We start from the raw sequence: 26,271 nt of genomic DNA, 5'->3' as shown, positions 1-26,271 counted from the left end.
CCAGTTGGAAGTTTCTTCTTTTCTCTAAACTCCAGATCCACATTGTCTTCATGAATAATCGGCACTCCTGTTGCCTTAATCACCTTCCACGTATGTGTGATACCTCTCATATTGTTTATCATCTCAACAACACAGCCCCTTGTTAGGGAGCCTCTTGTAAACTTTCCTTGTCTCTGTGCATAGTAGATGCTTAAGAAGTATCTGCTAAGTATTAAATGAGTGACTTGTAACTCTCTGTTCCATCCACAGCACCTTACCTCTGGATGCAGTAAGATTATCCTAAGAGAGGGCATCTTTAGATGCATGTAAAGATAGACTTTTGTGTATCTGTGCTTACTTTTTTTTGAAACAGGGTCTCACTCCCATTGCCCAGGTGGGAGTGCAGTGGCGTGATCATGGCTCATTGCAGCCTCAACATCCTGAGCTCAAGCTATCCTCCTGCCTCTTTTTTTTTTTTTTTTCTGTAGAGCCAAGGTCTCACCATATTGCCCAGGCTGTTCTTGAACTCCTGGGCGCAAGTGATCCTTCTGTCTCGGCCTCCTAAAGAGCTGTGATTACAGGTGTAAGCCATGGTGTCTGGCCTGTTTATACTCTTGTTTGTAGTCAGTGTACAGGTTAAGTGTAGGAAGCTCTTGGAGGTGACTCAAATGAGCCCATTAAATTTTTTGCTCTTGGGAATTTTGGGCTGAGACAGAGCCTAATAGGCAATGGAACTACATTATAGCAGCACCCTGGAAATGGTCAAAATGATTGCTGAGATTCCTGGAGGTGCCCTTGCTTCTGTCCTTCTAACCACTATGAAATTTGTTTCGATTCCACAAGATGCTCTCATATCCTTCTAGTAAGTTACTTTGCTTAAACTAGCTAGAGGCAGTTTCTGTTCTTGACAACTAGGAAAATCTGACTGGATATACTAGAATAAGGTGAGTCACTGACAGCACATAGATAACACTCCCAAAATAAATAAAGAAAAAGCATTTTTTCTTTATTTAACAGTTATCCAAGTATACTGTTTCATTCAAATAAACTATTCTTTTCTTGATGAAAAGCATGGCCATTAGCCCTCTCAAAAGGAAAGGGTAAGTTTGGGACTGAATTAGTATAATAATGACAACAAATAAAACCTTCAAAAGTTGTGGGGAAACGAATTATTTTCAAAAACAAACATTTTACATAGTTACACACCATCCTCATATCATCTACACTGAGGTAAACAGACAAGTACAAAATCTGAATAACATTTGTTATATTTAAAGACAAAGATGCCCTTATTGGTTCTTCAAAGGACAGGTGAGGATTTACATGGATCCAGTTCTTACAGTCTTATCTAATTGTCCTTTGGAGCCAATAACAATCGGTATATAGGATCTCGTTAAGCCAACTGTCTCCATTCCTCCATCTGTCCACCCACCCAACAGTTCTTTGGGATCTACTTTATGTGAGGCACTGTGCTGGATCATGGAGACATCAAGATGAGTAAAACTAGATTCTCACGTGTTAATAAGCTCACGGAACAGTAGGAGAAACAGTCAAGCAATTACAGTGATGGCATATAATACAGGCATAAGCGAAGTACTATGGTAACCCCTAACTGCCTTGAGGAATGAATGAAAGGAGTCAGAAAGAAGGTGATGTTTGAGCTGCAACTTGAAGCTAAATGGGAAACATTCCCAGGGAAATGAATCTTCAGCTCCTAATCTAAAAGATAGCAAATTTTGTTTCTATTTTAATGAGAGGAAATTAAAACACAGAATGATTACACCTAGTAGGACCTCATAGTGATCTGGCAAAACCATAGTACAGCTCAGAAATCTGGACTGCCTATTGCTAGACTCATAGCACCTAAGGACATGGTCCCTTTGCATTGCTAAAACTCGGAAAAAAAAAATCCAACTTTAAACATCTACTTATTCCGTGAAATGATCTTACCAGGGATGTTCAACTTCTCTAAAAAGGTCATTAGACTTAAAATTTTGTGGAAAGAAGTTTAAAAAGCCAAATACATTGCTGAGAAATGGAATGTCTGATTTTATGTGACCGAATCGCACATTTACTAATTCTGAAACTAGTTAATACCAAATAGTTCTTAAGAGGCAAAGGAAGAGAAGTGATTTCTCTGTGGAAAGGTTGGGTCTAAGAGTCAAGGATAGTTCTAAGTCATCAGACTCCAGAGTTTTAATCTCAACATTTTTCTTCATTTTTTACTATGTTAGAGAGTTTAAACTACTACCCAAACCAAATAGTTCTTAAGAGGCAAAGGAAGAGAAGTGATTTCTCTGTGGAAAGGTTGGGTCTAAGAGTCAAGGATAGTTCTAAGTCATCAGACTCCAGAGTTTTAATCTCAACATTTTTCTTCATTTTTTACTATGTTAGAGAGTTTAAACTACTACCCAAAATGTCTTTTTAAAAAAATGAATTACGGGCGGTGGCTCACGCCTGTAATCCCAGCACTTAGGGAGGCCGAGGCGGGTGGATCACGAGGTCAAGAGATCGAGACCATCCTGGTCAACATGGTGAAACCCCATCTCTACTAAAAATACAAAAAATTAGCTGGGCATGGTGGCGCGTGCCTGTAATCCCAGCTACTCAGGAGGCTGAGGCAGGAGAATTGCCTGAACCTAGGAGGCGGAGGTTGCGGTGAGCCGAGATCGCGCCATTGCACTCCAGCCTGGGCAACAAGAGCGAAACTCCGTCTCAAAAAAAAAAAAAAAAAAAAAGAAAAAGGAGTCACTCCAACATGGATTTGTACTACAACAAACATCTTTATATTTGAAGTTGAACGCTCTAAACTACCAACTGAATGGCACGTTTACATACGAAGACTCCTTGTGGTTCCTGCAAGACAGAGTGTGAATGACCCCTGCTGTGGCCAATTTAAGAAGGAAAAATATTAAAGGTGTGCAAAGGGTGAGGAAGAGCTGCTGCTCTATATATAGTTCTATTAAAGAATGAGGAATACTTCCAAAATTTATTAAGAGGCTTTTGTCCTTTTTTTTCTTTAGAGAGACATTAAGAAGTAGGGCATGAAGGCACAAAAAGGGAACCTGAAATCCAATTGCAATAATTACTCATGCAATTGGCCTCTTTCTGTGGCATTATAGAAACCTCCTGAGTAACAGAGTTTATGCTTTTACAAAAGAGAACTAATACATCATTGCATGGCATGGCTACCGCTTCCTTAGATGGTTCAGAGAATGATCCCCAAGTATTTTTCATAAACCCCATAGGGTTTTTCCTACATTAAAATAAAGCGACAGAGAATCATGCCTAGAATAATTTCACAATTTCAGCAATGAGTTGTACTACTTCCAAATGACGAATTTTCTGCTCCAAATAATGGGACAAAGGGCATCATCATATGGACACAGTCAATTTCACAGTGATGGACACACACACATGGATGACCTGAGGCACAAGCAGTGATTGGTCTTAAGAAAATGAAAGGTAGAGTTGCGTTCAAAATCCACATCTCATGATTTCTGGTCCTTATTCATCCAAAAAGTTGAACTGCTTCATATCAGTGTATTAGACACATTTTAAATCTTTCTCAAGAATTGCTCTGAGTGCAGCATGATAAGGAAAACCAGGTATTTGGCTTGGTAACAGGTATTCAAGGTATGGGTGCCCAGCTTATGGTAAGCTTCTCACCGTAGGATATCTGAGATCTGTTGCCACAGAGAGGACTGTGGTCCTATGATGACTACTATAGTTCAGTTTTCAACATTTTGGGAATAATCTGATCATAACCTTTCCTTCTTGTTACATTGTAAGACAAGAATTTAGAGTATTCAGACAAGAGGTTCTCCCAGTAACAGGTGATGTCATCCATCTGCAAGTGGTTCCTAATAAACTGGCTTCCCCTAGAGACAAGATTTAACAAGAAGATGTTAAAGCACAAAATTTAATAATAATAACAGTCTACATTTGAGTGCTTACCTTGTGCCAAGCACTATTCAGAGTACTTTATATAAATTAATTCATTTGAGCCTCAAGAACCAACCCTCTGGCAATCATATCCACATACATGCATGTAGCAATAGAACTTAACATCTTTTTTCTTTAAAAGAAGCATACAAACAGCCAATGTTCATAAAAAGTACATGTTTACCTCAAAGGTTTCAGTCTACCCCTATAAAGCTTGACATATGTAGGCATGTGTATATGTTTTCCCCTAGGACAGCTTTAGTTCTGAATTATCTCCATATAATGAGGATGAAATACAGATATCACCATGGTAACAATATTCAGATAACTTTAGCTAGGGCATAATGGGGATGATGAAGTGGAAAAGGGAAAATGAACAGAACTCACCTTTCAGCAATCTCTTGAGCTACATCATCATTTGCTTTTACAAATTGTAACAGCTCTCTAAAATGAAAAGAATTATTAGAATCTGAAATATAGACTAACTTCATTAGCATGAAGTCAGAAAGACCATATAGATTGAGGTCTATGGATAATTTTAGATATGTGGATGGTGGGTTATTTCTTTAAAGCAAAGATATCAGGGTCCTCTCAAGAACAAAATAATAACAAAAAAAGCTCACGTACTGATTAAAGGCAGCCTATTGTAGATTTGGGGCATATTTGAGAAAATACAGAAGTTACTCTCTCTATATATATATTTCACTATATATGTATATATAAACAGTGAAATATAATTTCCATCCTTGTCTCCAAATTCTTGCTCTGGGCACCAGAAGAGTGAAGTGGGTTCACATTTCTGGCCCTTCTCTCTACCTCTTTCTAGCTCCTCCCATCATGACAGGAAATTTGCCTAAGCTTCACTTGAGTCAATTCTCATGCTGTATCTGAAAATCCTTTTGACAATATAATAAGATTGAATATCCCTATCTTTAGTCTTCGAGAGATTAGAGGTTTTTCACTTCATTTTGTCTGAATGTTTCATTTGAAACCAGTATTAAAGCACTTTTTCAAATTAAATTCCACTTATAGCCTACTTGGATAATAATGCCATACTATATGTGCAAACCAAGGGGGAAAAAAAGCTTTCAATGGAAAAAAAATCATAGGACTAAATGTCTTACATGACTGGTTTTAAGGTATTTACATAGTTACTGAATTTTTTAAAGCAGATTGCAAGGGTCTTTAGAAAGTCTTCATTGGGGGATAACTGCTTACTGGACATTGGAGAGATCTGTTTTGACTGGGATATAGTGAACCCATGGCTTCAGTTGTGGATAGAAGAACTCTAGCCACTCATCACCAACATGGAAAACAAGTGAACCACACAGGAAGAGATGTTTAAACCGGAAACTTGCAGCTACACCCCGAAAATTAAACAGATACCTGGGGAAAAAAGAACAAAATACATTTGATACTGTATGTCTGCTGCCACAAATACGACCTTTTATGCTTATTCTCTCCTCCCCTTCTTTCCTTTTATGATTCCTCTCCATTCTCTTTCCATTTTGAGTTTTCAAGGACACATTAGTATGTTCCTAACGGGTTTCTATCAATTCCTTGCTTTACCAGGGCTAGGACTACAGATTGCTCTGGGAATGTCAGAGTGAGGAAAAATAGGGGATATTTTCTCTAGACAGATCTAGATAGGGTCAGGAGCTGGGTGCTAGGTAGAGTGGATACAGGGCTCAGAAGAAAATGACAGCTTGTTGTAGATGGGAACATATTTGAGAAAATAAATGTTCAATGGTAAACATAAAATATTAAGAGTGAAAAAAATTTCACAAGCCTTTCTAGGCCTAATGTCTCTAGCTAGTCATAGCCTCCCAAAGCCTTATTTTTCCTCTAGTGTACTCCATCTGGTCAAAGGTCTCCACTGCTTCCTGGACATCACCTTCTTCTCTTGAAGTATAGAGTAGTGGTCCCCAACCAGTTTCATGGGAGACATTTTTTCCATGGATGAGCAGTGTGGGGAGATGGTTTTGGATGAAACTGTTGCACCTCAGATCATCAAGCATTAGTTAGATTCTCATAAGGCGCACGCAACCTAGATCCCTTGCATGCGCAGTTCACAATATGGTTTGTGCTCCTATGAGAATCTAATGCCAAGGCTGATCTGACAGAAGGCAGAGCTCAGGCAGTAATGCTCGCTTGCCTGGTGCCTAACAGACCAGTACCATGGCTCAGGGGTTGGGAACCTCTGATACGCAGAGGAGAATGATGAAAACCTAATCAATTTTCAAAGAAATGCCCATGGGGGTCGGGGGAAGCTGTCTTCTCAGCATTTCTTGTGCATGCTCCTGTCTCCAAGCAGAGTTGCTTTTATCATGTGGTTGCTACTCTGTGTGTCACTGGCACTCTTATCTCTGAGTCACCCCCACCACCACTGTCCTCCTCTAGACCTGGTTTTACCTGTTCATCTAATTCTTAGTCCCAGAATTTTATTTTATTTCTCTTAGAGACAGGATCTCACTATGTAGCCCAGGCTGGTTTTGAACTCTTGGGCTCAAAGGATCCTCCTACCTCAGCCTTCCGAGTAGCTAAGACTACAGGAGCATGCCACCATACCGGGATAATAATTCTAATATTTATTAATTAGAGAAATATTTATTCTAACTTCAACTATTGGGTGGGTGGGACATATGGAGAGGTAATTCCATTACTGTGATTACTAGCACTCAGCTGTCTGGAAGCAGGAACCATGTTCCATTCTTCTCTACAGTCCCTGCAGAACTCGGGTCAGTGCACATAGGCCCTCAGGAAAAGCCAGTGAAATGAATTAGTGCAAATTTCTTACACCGCAGCTGGGCCTTTATATTAAACTTCTCACCCAAAGTGAAGCTATTTCAAAAGCAATATGGAAACAAAGAGAGTCAGGAGTCCTGGAAATCTTACTTGTATTTGCAGTGATCCACAAGATGGACATCCTTAGCAGCAGGCTTTCCTAAGGTATCCTTTAATTGGAAAGGACATTATTAGTATTAGCAGCAACAGCATTTATTGGTGATCATTGCGCAGCAAGCATTGTTAAACATTTCATCAGCATTACCTCATTTAAGCTTGATAATCAATATACACAGGAGACATTATTATTTCCATTATATAAATGCAGAAGCCAAGGCTCAAAATGTGGCTCTAAATAGATGAGCCAGGGTTTTATCCAGGGCCTGGTCTGATTTTAGAGTTTAAGTTCACCTAAAGCCATGTTGCTCTCCTTTGAATTCAGACATCACAGCCTGCAGCACACTTCCCTTTGTGTAACTTATATATGCAGAGAAGGTCCCAAGTGCTGGCTGATGGCCTTAGGGATGTATATAGCCCATGCTCAAATTTTGCTGGGCATACAAAGTATTTTTTAAAAAGTCAAAATTGCCAACATTTATAGGTGGTAGGATACTTCTTGCAAAAATCCAGATTTCCAAACTTTCTTGGAGAATAAAAAGGAAGATCTGGCAAACTGGGCTCTTATTAACATTTGGAACTGTTAGTACTCTCTCTTGTTCACCCCTTGACATCGCCTGCTGGCCCCTGGGGACATCTGAGTTTGATCCCCATGTACAATCCATCCACCTTAGCAGATGGTAGACTCCTTGATGAGGGAACAAGTTTTGTTTGCTTCTGTAGCCTCCCACAGTAGATGCTAACAACCTGTGTTCTGAATGAATACATTTTTCATATTTTTATTATTTATAACAGTTTCTTAAGCTCACTTGCTTCTGTCTGATTAAAACTGTATGAAATAATACATGCACCTCAGATTTGCTTAGTTTTCTCCCAGGAAGTCTAAAGCTTTTTCTCATAGCATCCTCATATAGTATATGGAAATTTAATATGAGGAAATTTAGGACTTTAATTTCTTTGATTAAGGCAAAAAGCCATAGAGTTAAGAGGAGAGAGTGGACTGTAAACCATGGGTCCCATGTCTGGCTTCACCTTAGAATCACTTGAAAAATTTTAAAGAAATGAAGATTCCTGGACACCATCCCCAGAGATCCTCATTCATTCTGGTTGTATTGCACAGCCAGGGTTGAGACCATTGATTTAAACCAGGGGTTGGCAAACTACAACCCACAGGCCAAATCTGACCCACTTCTTGTTTTTGTCACCAACCAAGAAATTTTTACACTGCAAATGGTTAAAAAAAGGCAAAAGAAAAATATTTTATGACAACTTAAAATTACATGAAATTCAAATTTTACTGCCCATAAATAAAGTTTTTTTAAGAACACTGCCAGGCTCATTCATTTACAAACTGCCTATGGCTGCTTTCATACTGCTGTTAGCAACTACAACAGAGACCATACGACCTGCAAAACCTACAATATTTACTATGTGGCCCTTTCTGGGAAAAGTTTGTGACCCCTGGTTTAAACCTTCAAAGTAGTGTAATATACTAGTCATAATATGGCCAGAAAAGCAATGTAAGTTTGAAAAAGGAGAATTTACATATATGCTAATGCTGGAACTTTCTCTACATTCACCTCACCACTGAGAGGAAACCTAATCTCAAATTCTACTCAGGTGGCAATGTTCTTTGAGTGAAAATGTTCACTGCTGTAGTTCTAGTCAGATGACTGGTGATTACTTTCATAGATTTCCAGGCCTGGTTTTTGGTGTATTCTGCATCAACAAGTTTCGGATTTTTCCGAGACAGAAGAATGAGAGGATCTCGTTCTGGACTTGTCCTATAAAAGAAACACGTGACATAAAACTGTGTGGCCTATATTAGAATACTGTTCCCAATCCTTAAAAGATGAGCGAAACTAGGACCCTATGGAATGCCTCTGCACAAATGGACAATTCACTGGTGCCGAGACAGCAGAGGAAGGGGATACTGAGTACTGCAGCATCTAGGTCATTCAGAGCTAGTCCCCTCTCTACCTTTAGGGTTGGAGAGTGCTTGGCTCTTCTTTGCTTGCATTTGGTCTTAAAGGGTATGTTGTTCGGGTCACTATAGTCAAATCCCAGGGAATGATTTTCCTTTTAGGAAAGTTCATGTAGCTTCTATAATCACTGGTGCTCATAACTGTGAGACTAGGTAGTCACACTCACTAAAACAGCTACATGACTTTTATGTATGTTCTGTACCGTCCAATATAATATTTAATTTTTAAAAAATGCACAAAAACTAAAGGGCTTAAAAACCTGATGACTATATGTGGAAAAATTTCTAGCGATTTTCCAAGTAGCAGAGGGTCTTGACATGTGAGACACCATGGCTTCCTTGATAATCTGTTCAGAACTATGAACCAACCCCCTCTCCTTTCCAGAAAAATGTATGTATCCCCACATAATTTCCTAAAACTCTTGAAGTCCAGACATGATCCTCAAGTTAATCTGTGACCTCAAGATTTAAGAATCAGAGAAGTTAGTAAGAAACAGGACATAGTGGCTGGTTAATCCATTTACATCCTAAAGTCTATCTGCCAAATGAAGAGGAGGATGAAGAGAGAGTATAATCTCTGGTAACGACTCACTTGCTAAAACTACAAAACCCTTCTCCCTTTGCAGTCTTTTCTATTCATCTGTTCCACAGATATTTATTGCATATCTACATGCCAGGAACTGTTCTTGGCACTGGGAATATGGAGCTGAACAACACAGGGGCCTCCCACTACCTTTGCCATGTTTCTCTTCTCTTTCCTCCCTGCTCTCGTCTTCATTTTCAGCAGTCTCAGTCTGTGCTCCTAACGACTATATGGCAGCTGCATGGTCTGATAAAAAAGGCAGTCAAGAGATGTGATGAGTACTGCTCTGCATTAACCAACAGAGTGACCGTGGCATGATCATAAGCTACTCCCAGAAACTGATCATAAGCTACTCCTAGGGACTGTAAGACACCCATCTGTTCTGTTTGACATCACACAATCAATGCCAGACACACTTGTGACACTATGTAAAATATCTGTTAGAGGACTGAAATGGATGAACTTTACTTCTTTGAAGATCAACTCAATCAATGGCAATTTGGTCAAATAATTTGAATTATTCTCAAATCTAAAATTGGGATTCCACATTTCTTTCTTGGTTATCTTAGCTTTCCCTTTGAACTACAGAGTTTGTCATACCCTCACGGTTACTTACATTCTACATTACTTGGAAGAATATCTTTGTAAAATGTCAAAAAATAACTCACCTCGATCCTCGGAAATATGCTGTAGAGTTTTTCTTTTTCCATGGCCATTGTGCTGCTGACCTAAGAATACAGAATTTAATTAGTTTCAATATATCTTTTTCAACTATATAAGAATGCGCTTTAACCATTTCTGGAGATTATTTCTGAGCTTTATATTTCTAAATAAGTCTGATCAAAGCTACTCAAAAGAAAAATCCCTAAAAGACACTTTGTTTCCTTTTGCTATCATTTCATTGCTCTGGAGGTGCTACCCAGTTATATCTACAATCTACTCCCCATTAACAAGTTAACAACATTGAAAGAAAAGCCCCCAAACCCTAAAGGTCACGATTAGGTCTATTTATAATTTGGCAAATGTGGATTTCCTCTATACTTTAAGTAGGGTGCTATTGATGAAATTAACTATGTGAACAGAACTGAAAAAAAAAAGGCATCAGAAATTAAACGAAAGGGAAATCACTCTCTGATTTTATGTTTTCCATAGGTGGGAAGTGTCATCAGATATAGTCTGATATTTGGAAAGCACCCTGGTATTCTTAAAGCTGGACAAAGTGGTGTATAAAGATGAAGTCCTTGAAACTCAGGCTTCAGTACACATTACTATGACCAGCCTTCCTTGCTGAAAGTGCTAGCTCACAGATGCATCATTCTTAACTTTCTTTGTATAAACCCTCCCTGCACAGAAGTCTGCCCAGCATCTTCCTCTGCAAAAGGAGGGGAAGGCTGAACTGAAGTTAATGAGGGATTGGTGGGCTGTATTACAGTAATGGTGAAACTTAGGATATAAACTTTCTAGGCATAGGTCCTTTTCAGACACATATAATGTCACACTGCTCATTTTCACTCAACTGAGAATGCTGCTCAGTATTTTCCAGGCCCTCAGACCTCTACCCTCAGCCAACCTGGCTCATCCTCTGGCCCTTTCTGGCTGGATCACCTTTACCTGATTCTACAGTCTAAGGCCAGAACGATTTCATTTTCCCCCATACTTCTTCCTCCCCAAACAGAAACACTATAGCACTGGATTTTTGTTGTTGTATTTTTAGTGGAAAATGTTCCATGCTCCTCGTGCGAAGTTCTCATAAAAAAGCATAAAGATAAAAGTAAAAAATCATCTGGAATCTCCCTGTCCACAGGTAACAATATAACATTTTAGCCAAGAATTTCCTTGCAATCATTTCTTCATATTAATAGCTTTCAACTGGGGGTAATTTTGCCTCTCCCTCCCACGCAGGGGCTATTTGGCCATGTCTGTAGACATTGTTACTACTAGGGGACTGCTACTGGCATTTAGTGGGTAAAGATCAGAGATGCTGCTAAACAATCCTACAGTAGACAGTTCCCATGACAAAGAATTATCCAGCCCCAAATATCAGCAGCACTGAGAAACTTTGCTCCACGTAACAGAGGTCATACCATACATACCATTAGGTAACATTCTTAATAGGAAATATAAATAATAATAACAGCCAACGTCCATATAGCACTTTACTATGTTACAGACATTGTTCTAAGTGCTTTATATATATCAAATCATTCTCACTCTTTAAGAGGTAGGTTTTATCATCCCTGTTTTACGAATGAGGTCCTTCAGAGGTTAGGCAATTTGCCCAGAGTTATGCAGCTGATAAGAGCCAGGATTTGAACCCAGAGTTTTTTAACCCTACACTGCCTTTCCATTCATGCACGATATTCCATTTTATAATCTCTGGCAAAGACTCACTGCAAAAATTCCATTTTATAGTCACATTATGATTTACTTCATCCTTTATTGATTGGCTTTTAGGTATTGTCCAACTTTCTGCTCTAAGAAACAACATGGTAGTAAACATCCTTGTACACACATCTTTGCACACTTGTCTAATTAATTCCTTACATTCTAGATGTGAAACAGCTGGGTCAAAGGATACACAGTATACATTTCCAATGTTGATACATATTGTCAAACTACCTAACAAAAAATGTATCAATTTATACTCAAAGTTACTTCTATTTCCTTGGTCCCTGGGAAAGTTGTGTTTAATATACACAGACCCAAATTGTGTATCACTGTTTTCTCTCTCTTCCATTATCCTAACCTACCCATCATCCCTCAAAAGACCTAGGCTAGGACTTGTTTCTCCAGGCAAGTGCTAACAGTGGCCACCAAGCCTGGTGCTACCCCAGCCCTCTTTTTTAAACCCTCTCTGACAGCAGCAAATGAAATCTTTAAATCTGTAGAGAACAATGAATTTTCCTACAGAGTGAAATATAAGTCAGTGGGCACAAACTCCCAAAATATTAGAAAAATAGAATGAAAAGTGGCAGGCAAACATCAACACAGATAAACAAGCAGATTATTAAATTTTCAAGGTAACAAATGAACATCACTAGAGATTCTAAATGGAGGATTCCAAAAAAAATTTGCAATTCTATAACCATGAATAAATACAATTGAATAAAATGGGAAGGTATCAAAAGAAAAAAGTATTCATATAAGATTAGACCTTAAAACATTCTATCTGCCTAAAAATTGCTTACTAGTTTACAAGGGGGAAATGTTATAAATAACTACACAGTGGAGTAACTGGATAACACCTGACCCCAGGAGTTTGAGTCCGGCCTGGGCAACATAGTGAGATCCTGCCTCTTAAACAAATAAATATTATATAAATAAATAAATTCATGTGACTGTTTCATATGTACTGACATGGAAAGATTACTTATATATACCAATAAGTTGGGGGGAAAGTTGCCTAAGTTATATATAATTGTAAAATTTTATGAGCATATATAGGTTTCATAGTCAGTAAAAATGTTTTTGAATATTTTAAAAACAAGGCAGCTGCATGGCAGGTGGGAAAAGAGCTACAAAAAGAAGCATGTGAAAAGGGTATTTACAAGCACCTGAGGGAAATTCAAAAAAAAGGATTAGAAAACTAAGGCCAAGAATAACTTAGGGAAAAAAAATTTAAAACCTTTTTTTCAGCTGAGTGTGGTGGCTCATGCCTGTAATCCTGGCACTTTGGGAGGCCAAGGCGGGAGGATCACTTGAGCCCAGGAGTTTGAGATCAGCCTAGGAAACATAGCAAGACCTTATCTCCACAAAAAATTTCAAAAAACAACCAACAAACAAAAACCGCACCCTTTCTCCCCGCTCTCTGAAAATTATGTTCAAAACCCCAAAATGAACAAGAAGTGACAGTCTCAATGTCAGGAAAACACAAGGAATATTAAGTGGTAAAGTAAGCTGGATAATGCACTTGAAAACCGGAACTTCAGGCCTGGATTTGCTTCTGACCTTGACCAGGTCACTAAACCTTTCTGGGCCTTCATTCCCTTATCCCCGAAATAAAGGGCTGGACAAAGACAATTTCCAGTTCCAGTTCTGTAAAATCTGAGAGTAAGTTGTTATTTTAAAAATTTTCCAAATTATACCCACTGGAGAAGTTTGTTTTCTAACAAAGGGCTCTACCTGCCACTGAGGACTGCAGCCCTGTATGTTTCTTCAGGAAGGGAACATTCCCTTACCTCTTTGAATTTTCAGCCACACTTAGTAGATGTGATGGGTATTTATGGGAACAAGGTTGAATTATTTGCTTTCCTTATACCTGAGGGAAGACCTATAATGACTGTGTTTCTGGAAGTTCTTTAATTGAGCACCAAAGTTGTTTGAATCATCATGTAAAATGTAGCTAGGTAAGAAATACCTATAGCTTGGATGAGCTACACAATCTAAATTCTGAAATGATAGCAGGATGGAGTCAACAGGCCAAGGCATGTCTCAGTCATGAATCAGAGAGAATCTGGAATAAGCTTGTACTTGATGCTTATGGGACATTTATGCTCCTTCAGCCCTGCCTAAAGTACTTAGCTCTCAATTGCCAAGTATGTTTATGTTCTTCCAAATAATTTTCTATCCTCCCCTATGACACAGTCATTCATTTTTTTCTTATTATGAAAGTAATTCACTTTTATTTAAAGAATCTTAAATATAGAAAAATTTAAAATAGAAAACAAGTCTCTGATAATCCCTCCCAGAGAGGCATTGCTGATAATTTAGGATAGATTATTCTGTCCTTTTCTATGGATATGTAAATATTTTTAGACACATACCAAATTGTTTATGCTACAGTTTGCTGTCTTTAATTTTTAACTTAAAAATTAGTCATTCAAAAGTAAATAATTATATTCTATGGCTTATTTCAAGAAAACCCAGAAAGAGGAAAAATAAAATCTCTTTAAAGGACCTACCTTACCAGATCTTCTCTGAAGAGGTCCCACCGTCCAAGGCCTGTAGGATAAATTGGCCAAACAGCAGGTCCCCCTTCCCAAAATGTCCAAGCAGGATACATGATATCATGGTACTCTGATGTCTTCAACAAAAACAGACAGGTCGTTCTAAGTCAGTCTTGGAACAGAGTGAAAAGAGGCAACTGCAATCATGCCACAGGATCTGGACAGCCTTGGTTTAGTGTCATATTGCCAAAGATATATTTTCCCTATTCTGCAAAGTCTAGCCTGTAGACATTAAAAGGCAAAAGTGATCATGGATTAAAAGTCATGGGCTCACTGAAGTCTAGAATTTAGAATCACAAATTAAAGGTCAACTTTTTCGGTTTCCCCACATTCTGTTTTTCTAGAAGATGTATACTGTTAAGGTTTTCAATTTAAGGAAACAATATTCCCAACTCTGAATAATCACAGAGCTCTCTCATTTTTTAACTCTTACACTTAGAGTTTACACTGTCTTACCAGTTTCTGGTTATTTCCCAGTGGGGTGTTTTTTTTTTTGAGAGTAAGAGCCAAGAAATACAGTGCAATGGTTAAGACTGTGGGCTCTAGAGGCAGATCATTGCTGACTCCACCTCTTTACAGCTCTAGCAAGTTACTTAATGGTTACTTAATGGTTCTATACCTCAGCTTCCTTATCATTGCAATGGGGGAAACAATAATATCAATAATACAATCTACCTAAAAGGCTTATTTTGAATATTAAATTAGTTGATAAATCTCAGAACAGTATCTGGCACATTGTATGTACTTGATAAATATTAGCTAGTGTTATCTCATCCTGTGGGCTCACATTGGTTGGTTATTCATTGATCAGGGTCAGAAGTATGGATGAGCAGAATGAGAGGAAGGGATGTTATCACATATCTTTTGAAAGAAGTTTGAGGCCTGGCACAGTGGCTCATTGCCTATAATCCCAGCACTTTGGGAGGCCGAGGTGGGCGGATCACCTGATGAGACCAGCCTGACCGACATGATGAAACCCTGTTTCTACTAAAAAATACACAAAAGAAATTAGCTGGGCATAGTGGCAGGCGCCGTAGTCCCAGCTACTCGGGAGGCTGAGGCACAGAATTGCTTGAACCCAGGGGACGGACATTGCAGTGAGCTGAGATTGTGCCACTGCACTCCAGCCTGGGTGATAGAGAGAGACTCTGTCTCAAAAAAAAAAGAAGTTTGAAACCATTTGTTCCTTTTTATAGTTACTTCTGTTAAAAATTTGGCCACTGATAAACCTGTAACTCTACTGTTTCTTCCACTGGAAATACATGTGCAATATGCTGTTTACTTTCTCTCAAATATGTAAAAAATGATATGATTCATCAAGCACCTTAAACATGACAGCTATTCAACAGAAGCTGCACAATTAACTATAAAGTTGACAGAGTAAAACCCTCCCTTGGAAATTAGAAGTCACTGATTTAAAAAACAGGCGAGAAGTAAAGACGAACAGAAAGTTAGTAGACCTATGGTCATACTCTATTATCCACAGAAACAATAGATAGATACCAAACACGAAGTCCCTATTGACTTACATGGAAGCCTCTATCTGTGTTTCTGGGTGAGTTTCACAACAAACAATGGAACCAAGCACTTTTGAGAATGAGGCTAGACCACGGGAAATGCAGCACAAATGTGGCCTCTGCCCACTTGCAACAGGAAATAAAACAAGTCTAGGGAGAAAGTAAACTGTTATAAAGAAGAAGTGGGGCTGAAAGGTCCCTGTGCTTTGGATAAACCAAATCAGAGATAGTGTTCATTTTCCCAAATTCCATAGGGTTTTCCTCAATTTACTCTTACCCCATAGAATCTTCCATTCACTCTCTTCCAGCCTCTCCACCCCGCCCCTGAATGCTTTCCTTGTTTCTGGGGAACCAATGCCCATCCCTGCCAATACAACATTTACATGAACCTGAGGCACTGACAAGATATTCCTTGCCCCCAATTCCCCAAGCCCACAGGTGTGTCCTAGCTACTTCAGTCTTCCACGATGAGTTTAGAAGATCACCCCCTTGCATAGCCTCTAGGCTATCTCAGGCCTATCCTTCCTATGCAATGTTTGCACACAACCTGTGTGGAGTTATCGAGCACCTTTACGTTCACTTTTAGCCATGCTGGGCCCCTGGAATATGGTGACAGATGGAACAGATGATACCCAGCACTATGGCTGACTATATACACAGTAGTAGCTCAAAAAACATTTTTTGAATGAAGGTATTCTCTAACTCCAAGTTTTCTTGGACCCTTTCCTTCTATGCTCTATAGGCTCTTTGAGTCCCACCTCTAATTCCTGTAGGTTTCTCAGGCCTCTCACACCCTAGCCTCCATCCCTAGTCTTAAAGATACTCAACCAATCTTATATGACTTACCGGTTCTCAACTCCATCTCCTCTTTTGCTCAATCACTGTGATGCTGACAGAGACACAGACCCATTTCTGGACCTCAGTCCTCATCCTTACCATTACCCATCAAACTATATCACAGGACAATGATTTCATGCTCATATCCTAGAGGACCACCCTCCATTCCCCCTTGTGGCTCTCCCTGTACTTACCTTACTGAAGGAGAAGACTGGGATGGCAGGTTCCATCCATTTAGGAACCTGAGGATAATCTCGTACATTGATCACCATCTCCATGTCAGGGAGACGCCTGATCACTTCCAAAATAAAGTGCTCAACACCACTACACCTGTCAATCAGAGATACCATAAATTCAGCAGAGCAGTGACTGCAGGCTCTAGGACAAGGTGAGGTACCATTCACATTTTAAAGTAAGACAAGGCAGTGTTCCAAATCATCAGCCTATTGCAAAGTCTTCTGAAAGCAATGCTTTTAGAGGGGCTATTCTGATTTTTTATATTGTGCAAGTTCACTCCTAGTTAAGCTGCTCCAGCTTACAATACTTAATAAAATTTTCCAAATAAATCATCATAGTTTTGAAGGGAATACTATTGCTACTTCTACCACTTTATTCATTCCAGTTCCTTTTTTTAATTTCCCTTATATGATATAGTTTAATTAGCAGACAAGATACAAACTCTTGTAGCAGCTGAAATAGCAAATTTTCTAACTGTGTTCCTTTGGCTTTGCTTCTCACAAAGACACCATTTTTATTTCCATTATAATTCAGTCTCCTAGTTTATGAGAACAAATAGAAAACCTTTCATTACCTTCAACCTGAATAAAGAACACTATCAAAATCAGTTCTGCAAGCCAGAAAAACTGTTATATACATAATCGTAAATACTGTAACATAGCTTTCTGACTAGATTCCCTAGAAATCCTCAGAGGCTTTCTTGAAAGAAAAAGAAGATACACTGACAGTTTAGCTTGTTTCTGCCTCATCCTTTGAGGTCCTGACCAGCACTATGCTAGGGGCAGCATTCAAAGGCTTGATCAAAATTTTCTGGCAGCATAGAAATGACTGATTTAAAATAATGTTTTACTACTTGGGAAGCTTAGGCAGGAGGGTTCTTTGAGCCCAAAAGTTCTAGACCAGCAACATAGTAACATAGTGATATAGTAGGCAATGTAGTGAGATGCCCTAGCAAAAAAAAAAAAAAAAAAAAAATGGTTTTATATATAGAGATATAACTGCAAAAATTATCAACGGTTCACAAACATAGGAAAAGATGTTCAACTGTATTATTAATAAAGAAATATTATCTTGGCACTTTGGGAGGCCAAGGTGGGCAGATCACGAGGTAAGGATATCGAGACCATCCTGGTCAACATGGTGAAACCCCGTCTCTACTAAAAATACAAAAAATTAGCTGGGCATGGTGGTGCGTGCCTGTAATCCCAGCTACTCAGGATGCTGAGGCAGGAGAATTGCCTGAACCCAGGAGACGGAGGTTGCAGTGAGCCGAGATTGCGCCATTGCACTCCAGCCTGGGTAACAAGAGCGAAACTCCGTCTCAAAAAAAAAAAAAAATACAAAAATTAGCTGGGTGTGGTGGTGCACACCTGTAGTACCAGCTACTCAGGAGGCTGAGGCAGGAGAATCGCTTGAACCCGGGAGGCAGATGTTGCAGTGAGCCAAAATCGCACCACTGCACTCCAGCATGGTGACAGAGCAAGACTCCATCTCAAAAAAAAAAAAAAAGAAATATCAATGATACTAGATACCAATTTTACCAATCAGATTGGCAAAGATCAAAAAGTCTGATAGTGCACAGTGTTGGTGAGGGTGTGAGATCTATTCACAGCACGTGATATAAGGATTGTGGAAGTGGTTGGCCTCTTTGTAGGACAATTTGCTTCTCTTTACCAAGATTTCTCCTTTTCATTTTTGAGTCAGGGTCTCTCTTGCTCTGCCACACAGGCCAGAGTGTGCAGTGGCATGATCATGGCTCACTGTAGTCTCAAACTCCTAGGCTCAAGCAGTCTTCTCACCTCGGCCTCCTGAATAGCTGGGACTACAACTGTGTGCCATCACACCTAGCGTGTGTGTGTGTGTGTGTGTGTGTGTGTGTGTATGTAAAGACAGAGTCTTGCTATGTTGATCTTGAACTCTTGGGCTCAAGTGATCCTCCCACCTCAGTCTCCCAAAGTGCTGGGATTACAGGTGACAGCCAATGTGCCCCGTCTGTTTATCAATTTGTTTTTTTTTTTTGAGACAGAGTCTCACTCTGTGGCCCAGGCTGGAGTGCAATGGCATGATCACGGCTCATTGCAACCTTCCCCACACGCGCCACCATACCCAGCTAATTTTTGTATTTTTAGTAGAGATGAGGTTTCACCATGTTGGCCAGGATGGTCTCAAACTCCTGACCTCAGGTGATCTACCCACCTTGGCCTCCCAAAGTGCTGGCATTACAGGCATGAGCCACCACACCCAGCCTGTTTATCAAGATTTAAAAATGACATTAATTGGCCTAGTTATTATACTTCTAAGAATTTAGCCTACATATATATTTACATGAGTGTTGATGGTAACAAGGATGTTCACTGCAGTATTGCTTGCATTATCCAAAAAGCAAAATGATGTGGTGAGGGATTATCTAAATGTCCACTAACAGAGGGCTGAATGAAGAAATCCATATAATAAACTATTATGCAGCCACAAAAGAGTGAGGCATTCTCTATGGACTTGTATGGAACCATCTCAAAATCTACTGTTAAATGGAAAAGAAATCTAAGTGCAGAACAGAAGATAGAGCATGTTCTAGTTTGTTGATGAGTCTAGATGCTTATATATGGATAGACTATTTCTAGAAGAATATACAAGACACATAATTCGAATTGTCTTTTGAAAGTCTCAGGAACTAGAGGTCTGAGGGTCGGAGGTGGAAGAGAAACTTCCTTTTCACTGAATGTCTTTTGGAGTTATCCAAATATTTTAACACATGGTAAAATAGATATTAATTGATAAAACAGATATTACCATCAAATAGATGGTAAAATATTTGGATATTTTACATATTCAAAGTGCATGTAATACTCTTTGACACTAAAAGAAAAAAAAACTAGTTAAAAAGTCTTTTTCAAAGTTGAAGTACAATTTAAACATTACAGCTAAAACACTCATTTCTTTCACATTTGGCTTTTAATATTATTTTATTTATTCATTTTTTTTGAGATGGAAATTATTCTTTCTTGTTGCCCAGGATGGAGTGTAATGGCGTGATCTCAGCTCACTGTAACCTCCGCCTCCCGGTTTCAAGTGATTCTCCTGCCTCAGCCTCCCAAGTAGCTGGGATTACAGGTGCCTGCCACCATGCCTGGCTAATTTTTTTGTGTCTTTTTAGTAGAGACAGGGTTTCATCATGTTGGTCAGGCTGGTCTCAAACTCCTGACCTCAGGTGATCCACCCTTCTTTACCTCCCAAAGTGCTGGGATTACAGGTGTGAGCCACAATGCCCGGCCACATTTAACTTTTAAAATAGTACTGTCTCATGATTCCATTTATAGAAAACTCTAGAAAATAATCTATAATTTGAGAAAGCAGTTAGCGGCTGCCTGAAGGTGGGACGTGGAGAGGGAAGGCAGACAGGGAGACACAGGAGAGAGTGAATGCAAAGAGGCACAAGGAACCTTTTGGTTGAGATGGAAAGGTCATTATCTTGGTATAAACATATATGAGGACTTATCAGTGTACACTGTATTTTTTATTTTTAATTGATAAATAATAATTGTATATATTTACAGGATATAATGTAATGTTTTGATCTGTTTGCACTGTGGAATGAGTATATCAAGCTAATTCACATATCCTCACATACTATTTTTTGTTGTGAGAACATTTACATTATATACTTTATATGTAATTTATGTTAACCACACTAAAACTGTTATTTAAAAAATACCATTACTTGTCATCTTTGAAATGACTTGTCTCTATCATTAATTAAAACTTTGGTTCCTCTGCTCCTCCTTGAAATATGGAATTTATATTTTATTTGAAGCTGAATTTTTAAAGTGTCACACAGGTTTCTGAAACTGGATGAATTAAAAGTATCTAGACCTAGAAATATATTTCTAGCTAGGTGGAAATCTTTGAGATACCATACAACTGTGTGCATTTCATTAAGGACTGTGTTTTCGAATGCTGTATTCTATTTGTATTTTGTCCCTCTCTGTTTTCCTTAGTTATATGTGTAGCTAGGATAGGGAATTTTCAGTGTCAATGGAAATACATATTACTTTATTGCTAATGAAAGGTCCTGTGCTCCCTTCAGAACATTTTTAAGCTCACAATTCTGATCAAAATGCTCTGAGCTCGGGAAGAAGAGAATTGTGCCTTTCAGAAACTTTGAAAGTATTCAATTTCATATGCCAATTGTTCAGCAAACTATTAAACATTGGGTAAGCTTTCAAAGTCCAACATGTTTATACTCTTATTTTATTTCTCATTTTTGGAAATTAAAAATTCCCCTAGACTCAAAATTTATATTTAAAGTCTCTATTATTGAGTCCCAAATAATGAAACAAATGTCTGTTTAAAATACCTTAATCATTTTTTCTACTACAACCTTATTTCCCCGATATCTGATAGCCACAGGGTAAGTGATTTCCTCAGGGTTGTGGGATATTAAATAATCTTTCTTTTTTGTTGTTCTTTTTTTTTTTTTAATTTCTTTGAGACAAGTCTCACTCTGTCACCCAGGCTGGAGCACAGTGGCATAATCATGGCTTGGGCTCACTGCAGCCTCAACCTCCTGTGCTCAGGTGATCCACTCACTTCAGCCTCCCAAGTAGCTGGGACTACAGACACATGCCACCACACTCAGTTAATGTTTGTATTTTTTGTAGAGATGAGGTTTCACCATGTTGTCCAGGCTGGTCTTGAACTCCTGAGCTTAAGTGATCTGCCTGCCTTGACTTCCCAAAGTGCTGGGATGGTGGCACAAGCCACCGTGCCCAGACTGTTTTCTTGTTTATATATTTATAAAGAAAATATTAAATTATATCAAAATTTTTATTAAATACAAATACTATAAATCTTTATGTACAAATTGATGCATTTCTTTTCCAACTCTGCACATTTATTTTACTTTTAATGACAGAATAGGGGTTGTTTAGAAAGATGGTCTTAGATTAGGCGAATATTATGCCCTCTGAGTTTTGTATCTTATAATTTTATAAAGATTTGAGTTAAAAAAAATCCAGAAATAAGGTTTATCTTTTTATGTGTGCAATGATGCCTAAACCCAACCTCCACGCTCAGCCCATGACCGTCTCTGCCTACCACCCTGCCTTCAGCCCACTGACATGGTACCTCAGCTCTCACACCTGAAGTCCTGGCTAGTATAAACTGCAGCACTAGTTACTCCTCTTTTATTTTTTTCCCCTTTTTAAGACAGGATCTCACTCTGTCGTCTAGGCTGGAGTGCAGTGGTGCGATCTTGGCTCACTACATACAGTCTCTGTCTCTTGGGCTCAGGCAATCCTCCTGCCTCAGTCTCCCAAGTAGCTGGGATGATAGGTGTGTACCACCACACCTTGCTAATTTTTCTATTTTTTGTAGAGACAGGGTTTTGCCATAATCCAGGATGGTCTCAAAGTCCTGGGCTCAAGCAATCCACCACAAAGTGCTGGGATCACAGGTGTGAGCCACCACATCCCATCTAGTTACTCCTCTTGACTCTACCACCTCTCCTTGAATATTCAGCATCTAGAACTATACTGGCCCATGACAGACATTCAACCAATTCTTTCTCCTCCTTCAGCCCAGCTCCCTCCTTCTAGGCCTGCTAAGCCTCATCAGACTGTGTCCTGCAGCCACTATATCCCAGGGAAGGAGCAGAAGAGGCAGAGCCACCAACAGTACAACCAGTGATGAGCCAAGCCTCACAGAGGAGACAGGCTTTGAGAGGAGCTCACAGGAAAAATCCCCAGGCAAGGAGAAGAGCTCGTCACTATTTTGCAGTCCCCCTGAAATGTGAGGAGGGATTTGCTTGTTAGTTCCCTGAACTGGCTCCTCTATAAAAGGGTATCAAGTAAGCCTCTATGTAATAAAGTCAGAAGATATATCTACCTCATAACTCTTACCTTGAGGGGAACATGCAGTCATTTTCCCGGTATAGTCTGTTCTTAATGATCTGATAGTGGGTCCCTAGTTTCCGTCTGACCACCTCTGCCATCATCTTCCTGGAGATACCTCCTCGGAAAGGAGTTAGATCTTCTTCAATGACACTGGGAAAGAAAGGGAGTCATCAAGGAAAGCAGGAACCATTCCACCTACTTCCTAAGTGCATTTAGGTTTCATATTAGAGAACACAGTAAGCAGAAGGAAACAATTGAGGGTGAGAATGAGCAGCTCTTCCCTAGAAGCCCTGTAGGTAATCTGAAACATCAAAGACAATAAAGCAACAAAAAGTAAAAAGTGGGTCAATGTCTCTTCTTTCTCCCTCCATCTAGATTGCCCCTCCCTTGCCAGTTCTGTATTCTTCTTTCGCTACTCATACCACACCTGTGTCCTTCTAGTCACTTCAGTCCTACTGGCATCTCCTTCTCCCAATCCCACAGGAAGTGAAGTTTATGCCTTACAGTCTAGCACTGACTCTCTTGTTCTGGTCTGTCTGGTCTGCACTCTCCCCTACACCCCCTTACTCTGGTAGCCTGACAGCACTATTACACTATTTTGTATTCTTTTTTAAGTTGAGTGCACAGTAAGTTTTCAACAAGTATCATAAGCATCCAGGGGATTTTTTGAGGAGTCAAAATAACATAATGAGGAGCTTAAAAGACCCTGTTATTTAGCTGATGAAGAATCTGAGACCCAGAGTAGTGAAGTGGCTTGGCATAGGGGTAACCAGTGGGAGTACCAGCACTAACACCCAAGTCTGCTTTCAGAGTTATTTTTCTACCATACCACATCCCGGCCCTGATGTGCATTCTCTTATTTATTTATTTATTTATTTATTTATTTATTTATTTCTGAGATGGAGTCTCACTCTGTTGCCCAGGCTGGAGTGCAGTGGTGCGATCTCAGCTTACTGTAACCTCTGCCTCCCAGGTTCAAGCACTTCTTCTGCCTCAGCCTCTTGAGTAGCTGGGATTACAGGTGCATACAACCATGCCCAGCTAATTTTTGTATTTTTAGTAGAGATGGGTTTCACCATATTGGCCAGGCTAGTCTCAAACTCTTGACCTCAGGTGATCCACCTGCCTTAGCCTTTCAAAGTGCTGGAATTACAGGCATGAGCCACCATGCCCAGCCTGATGTGCACTCCCTAAAGATAACCATTAGGAAATTTAGGACTATATTCAACGATAGATGGGTTTATTTCTTCAACAATATTTATCAAGCACTTACTGAGGGCCAGTACCAGGGAGACACAGCAAATAAGACACAGACCCTAACCTCAGGAAGCTTGCAGCCCAGTGGGAAAAACAGATACACATGCACTGAATCCCACAGCAAGTCAGTGGTTAGGCTGAGACCACTTGAGCCTCTCCCATCCCAGAGCATTTTTCTTCTCCGTAGAAATACAAAAACATCCTTGCCTTTCTGACCTCTGCATCCAAATCTCTCAAAGATGTTAGAATACTTCCTATGACAGCAACTAAACGCTCAAAGACACATCAAAGAAAAGAACTCACCCATGGTAGCAGCTGCAGTTTTGACTTGAACATGGTTCATAATCCTCCAAAGACCTGTTAATTTGGTCAATAAATACTTTCCATTTTGAACCTTCAAAAAGTGAAGTAAATGAGAGTTTAAAAAATTCTCCTGAGCGTTCTTATTTGCTAACAGCACACAGGCAGAAGCGACAGAAGACTGAAGCTTTCAGAAATCCCCTTCCCATCCCTACTGGTGGAAAGAAAACGCCAGGGAGGAATTTTTGTGTGTGTAACTCCCGCGCTCACGTCAAGTCTGTTCCTCTAGCCGGGTATCAGGTGTCTAAGAAACTGGAAAATTCCCAAGCTTAATACCCAACCCTTAGAATGCTATGGATAGTGACGCGGACTCTCACTATCTACTAATCAAATTGAACTCCACAAAGAGATCAGTTAAAAGCTACAGAAATTAAACCCCTCTTCTCTTCTGGCAACGCATATACACACATGGGTGCACGCACGACATTCGCCCCCATCCCCGACCGCCCAGTGTTTCAGGCAGGTCCAGAGTAGCCAAGCACAGGCGACACTTCCTGCGAGTGAACGGGGAATTCCCTCTCCTCCTTGTCATTCTGAATTCCGGGGGATGGGTTACTCTCCAGGGTTCAGGGCGGGGCAGAGACCCCGGAACCTCACTCTCCGCCGCAAGGCGCCCCGGTGCCTTCTGTCCAGCTCCAAGCTCCAAGCATCATCCCGTGTGCCAGTCGCGCGGGGAAGCGCCTCGGGACCCTGGCCAGCCCCTGAGGCCAAGGGGAGGGTCAGCCCTGCCCGGGGCCCACCTGACTCCTTCTGGCGGCCCTGCGCTGGGGGCAGGAGGAACAGCAGCCAGAGCCAAAGCGGCGAGCTCGCCCACCACTCCATCGCCGGCGGACCTACTGCAGATTCCCCGCTGCGGCGCCAGCGGAAGCGCGGCCCCGCACAAAGATGGCCCGGGAGCCGCAGCACGTGGGCGGCAGGTCGCCCCGCACAAAGATGGCCACGCTGCTCCCCCACCCCTCCTCCAGCCCCCAGCCTTGCGGAGTTTCCCTGAGAAGTCTGCGCTTGGAAGGTGGGGAAAATAAACGAATGCATCAGCTCCCTATCCTTCCTCTCTGGCACCCCTGCGAAAATAGGTCTGCAGCCAGAAAACTGAAGGTCAGAGAGGATATGTTTCACAGTTAGTGGCACAACCAAGGCTCGGCATAGAGCTTAGGCTAGACAGTTATTCTCTTGATGTCAAATTGTCTCTTATCAAGTGGCATAGATTCTTTGAGCGTGTGTGTGTGTCTGTGTGTGTGTGTGTGTGTGTGTGTGTGTGTGTACAGCACAGTTAGACCCCAGAGGTTGCAATTAGCATAGCATGGGTCTCTTTGTAATAGGAATTTGTAACAGTTGGGGTGACTTAGACGTAGGAAAAATGAATCAATGGTGTTGAATAAAGTTTACAGGAGGTCCTTGTTCGGGACTGAACTCTGTCATTAGGCCTCAAGAGAGTAGAAAAAACCAGAATGGAGGCACTTGTCCTAGGTGCCACGAAATTAAACAACTTTAAAAGGGGCCAGTTTCCCAACAAATAGGAGATTCGCAGCAACCAGTCAGAAGGAGCCCATATACCTGAGCTGGCATGATAAAGAAGTCCCCTCTGATACTTTTTAAGGAAAGTAACTTCAAAATGACCAATCTGATTTTTGTTTCTTATTTCTGCTTTCTTCAGCCTATTTCTGCCTATAAGGCCAACCCCTTATGTTCAGCTCATTAGAATACCTTTCTGTTTCATAGATGGGATAGTGCCTGATTCATGAATCACTAAAAAAAGCCAATTGATTTTTTTGTTTGTTTGTTTGAGACAGAGGACAGAGTCTCACTCTGTCACCCAGGCTGGAATGCAATGGCA

The 26,271-nt window shown here is 40.2% G+C and overlaps 1 protein-coding gene across 1 annotated transcript; it reads right to left on the bottom strand.

Moving 5' to 3' along the window:
- Window positions 1-964: 964 nt before the first annotated feature.
- On the bottom strand, window positions 965-25,293 carry POGLUT1 (protein O-glucosyltransferase 1). Its single transcript, XM_012463949.2, has 11 exons — window positions 25,178-25,293; window positions 24,381-24,471; window positions 22,827-22,970; window positions 16,887-17,022; window positions 14,294-14,415; window positions 10,061-10,120; window positions 8,510-8,609; window positions 6,820-6,878; window positions 5,143-5,310; window positions 4,312-4,368; window positions 965-3,860 (listed from the first exon to the last, which is right to left on the bottom strand). The coding sequence occupies exons 1-11, from the start codon at window positions 25,257-25,259 to the stop codon at window positions 3,704-3,706; spliced, it is 1,176 nt and encodes a 391-aa protein (XP_012319372.1). The 5' UTR covers window positions 25,260-25,293; the 3' UTR covers window positions 965-3,703.
- Between the last annotated feature and the right edge of the window lie 978 nt (window positions 25,294-26,271).

This window comes from Aotus nancymaae, unplaced genomic scaffold, assembly GCF_030222135.1.
Source record: "Aotus nancymaae isolate 86718 unplaced genomic scaffold, 86718_ANA_hifiasm-v0.15.2.pri h1tg000011l, whole genome shotgun sequence".
NCBI lineage: Eukaryota > Metazoa > Chordata > Mammalia > Primates > Aotidae > Aotus > Aotus nancymaae.
This window is presented reverse-complemented; position numbering and strand designations above follow the sequence as displayed.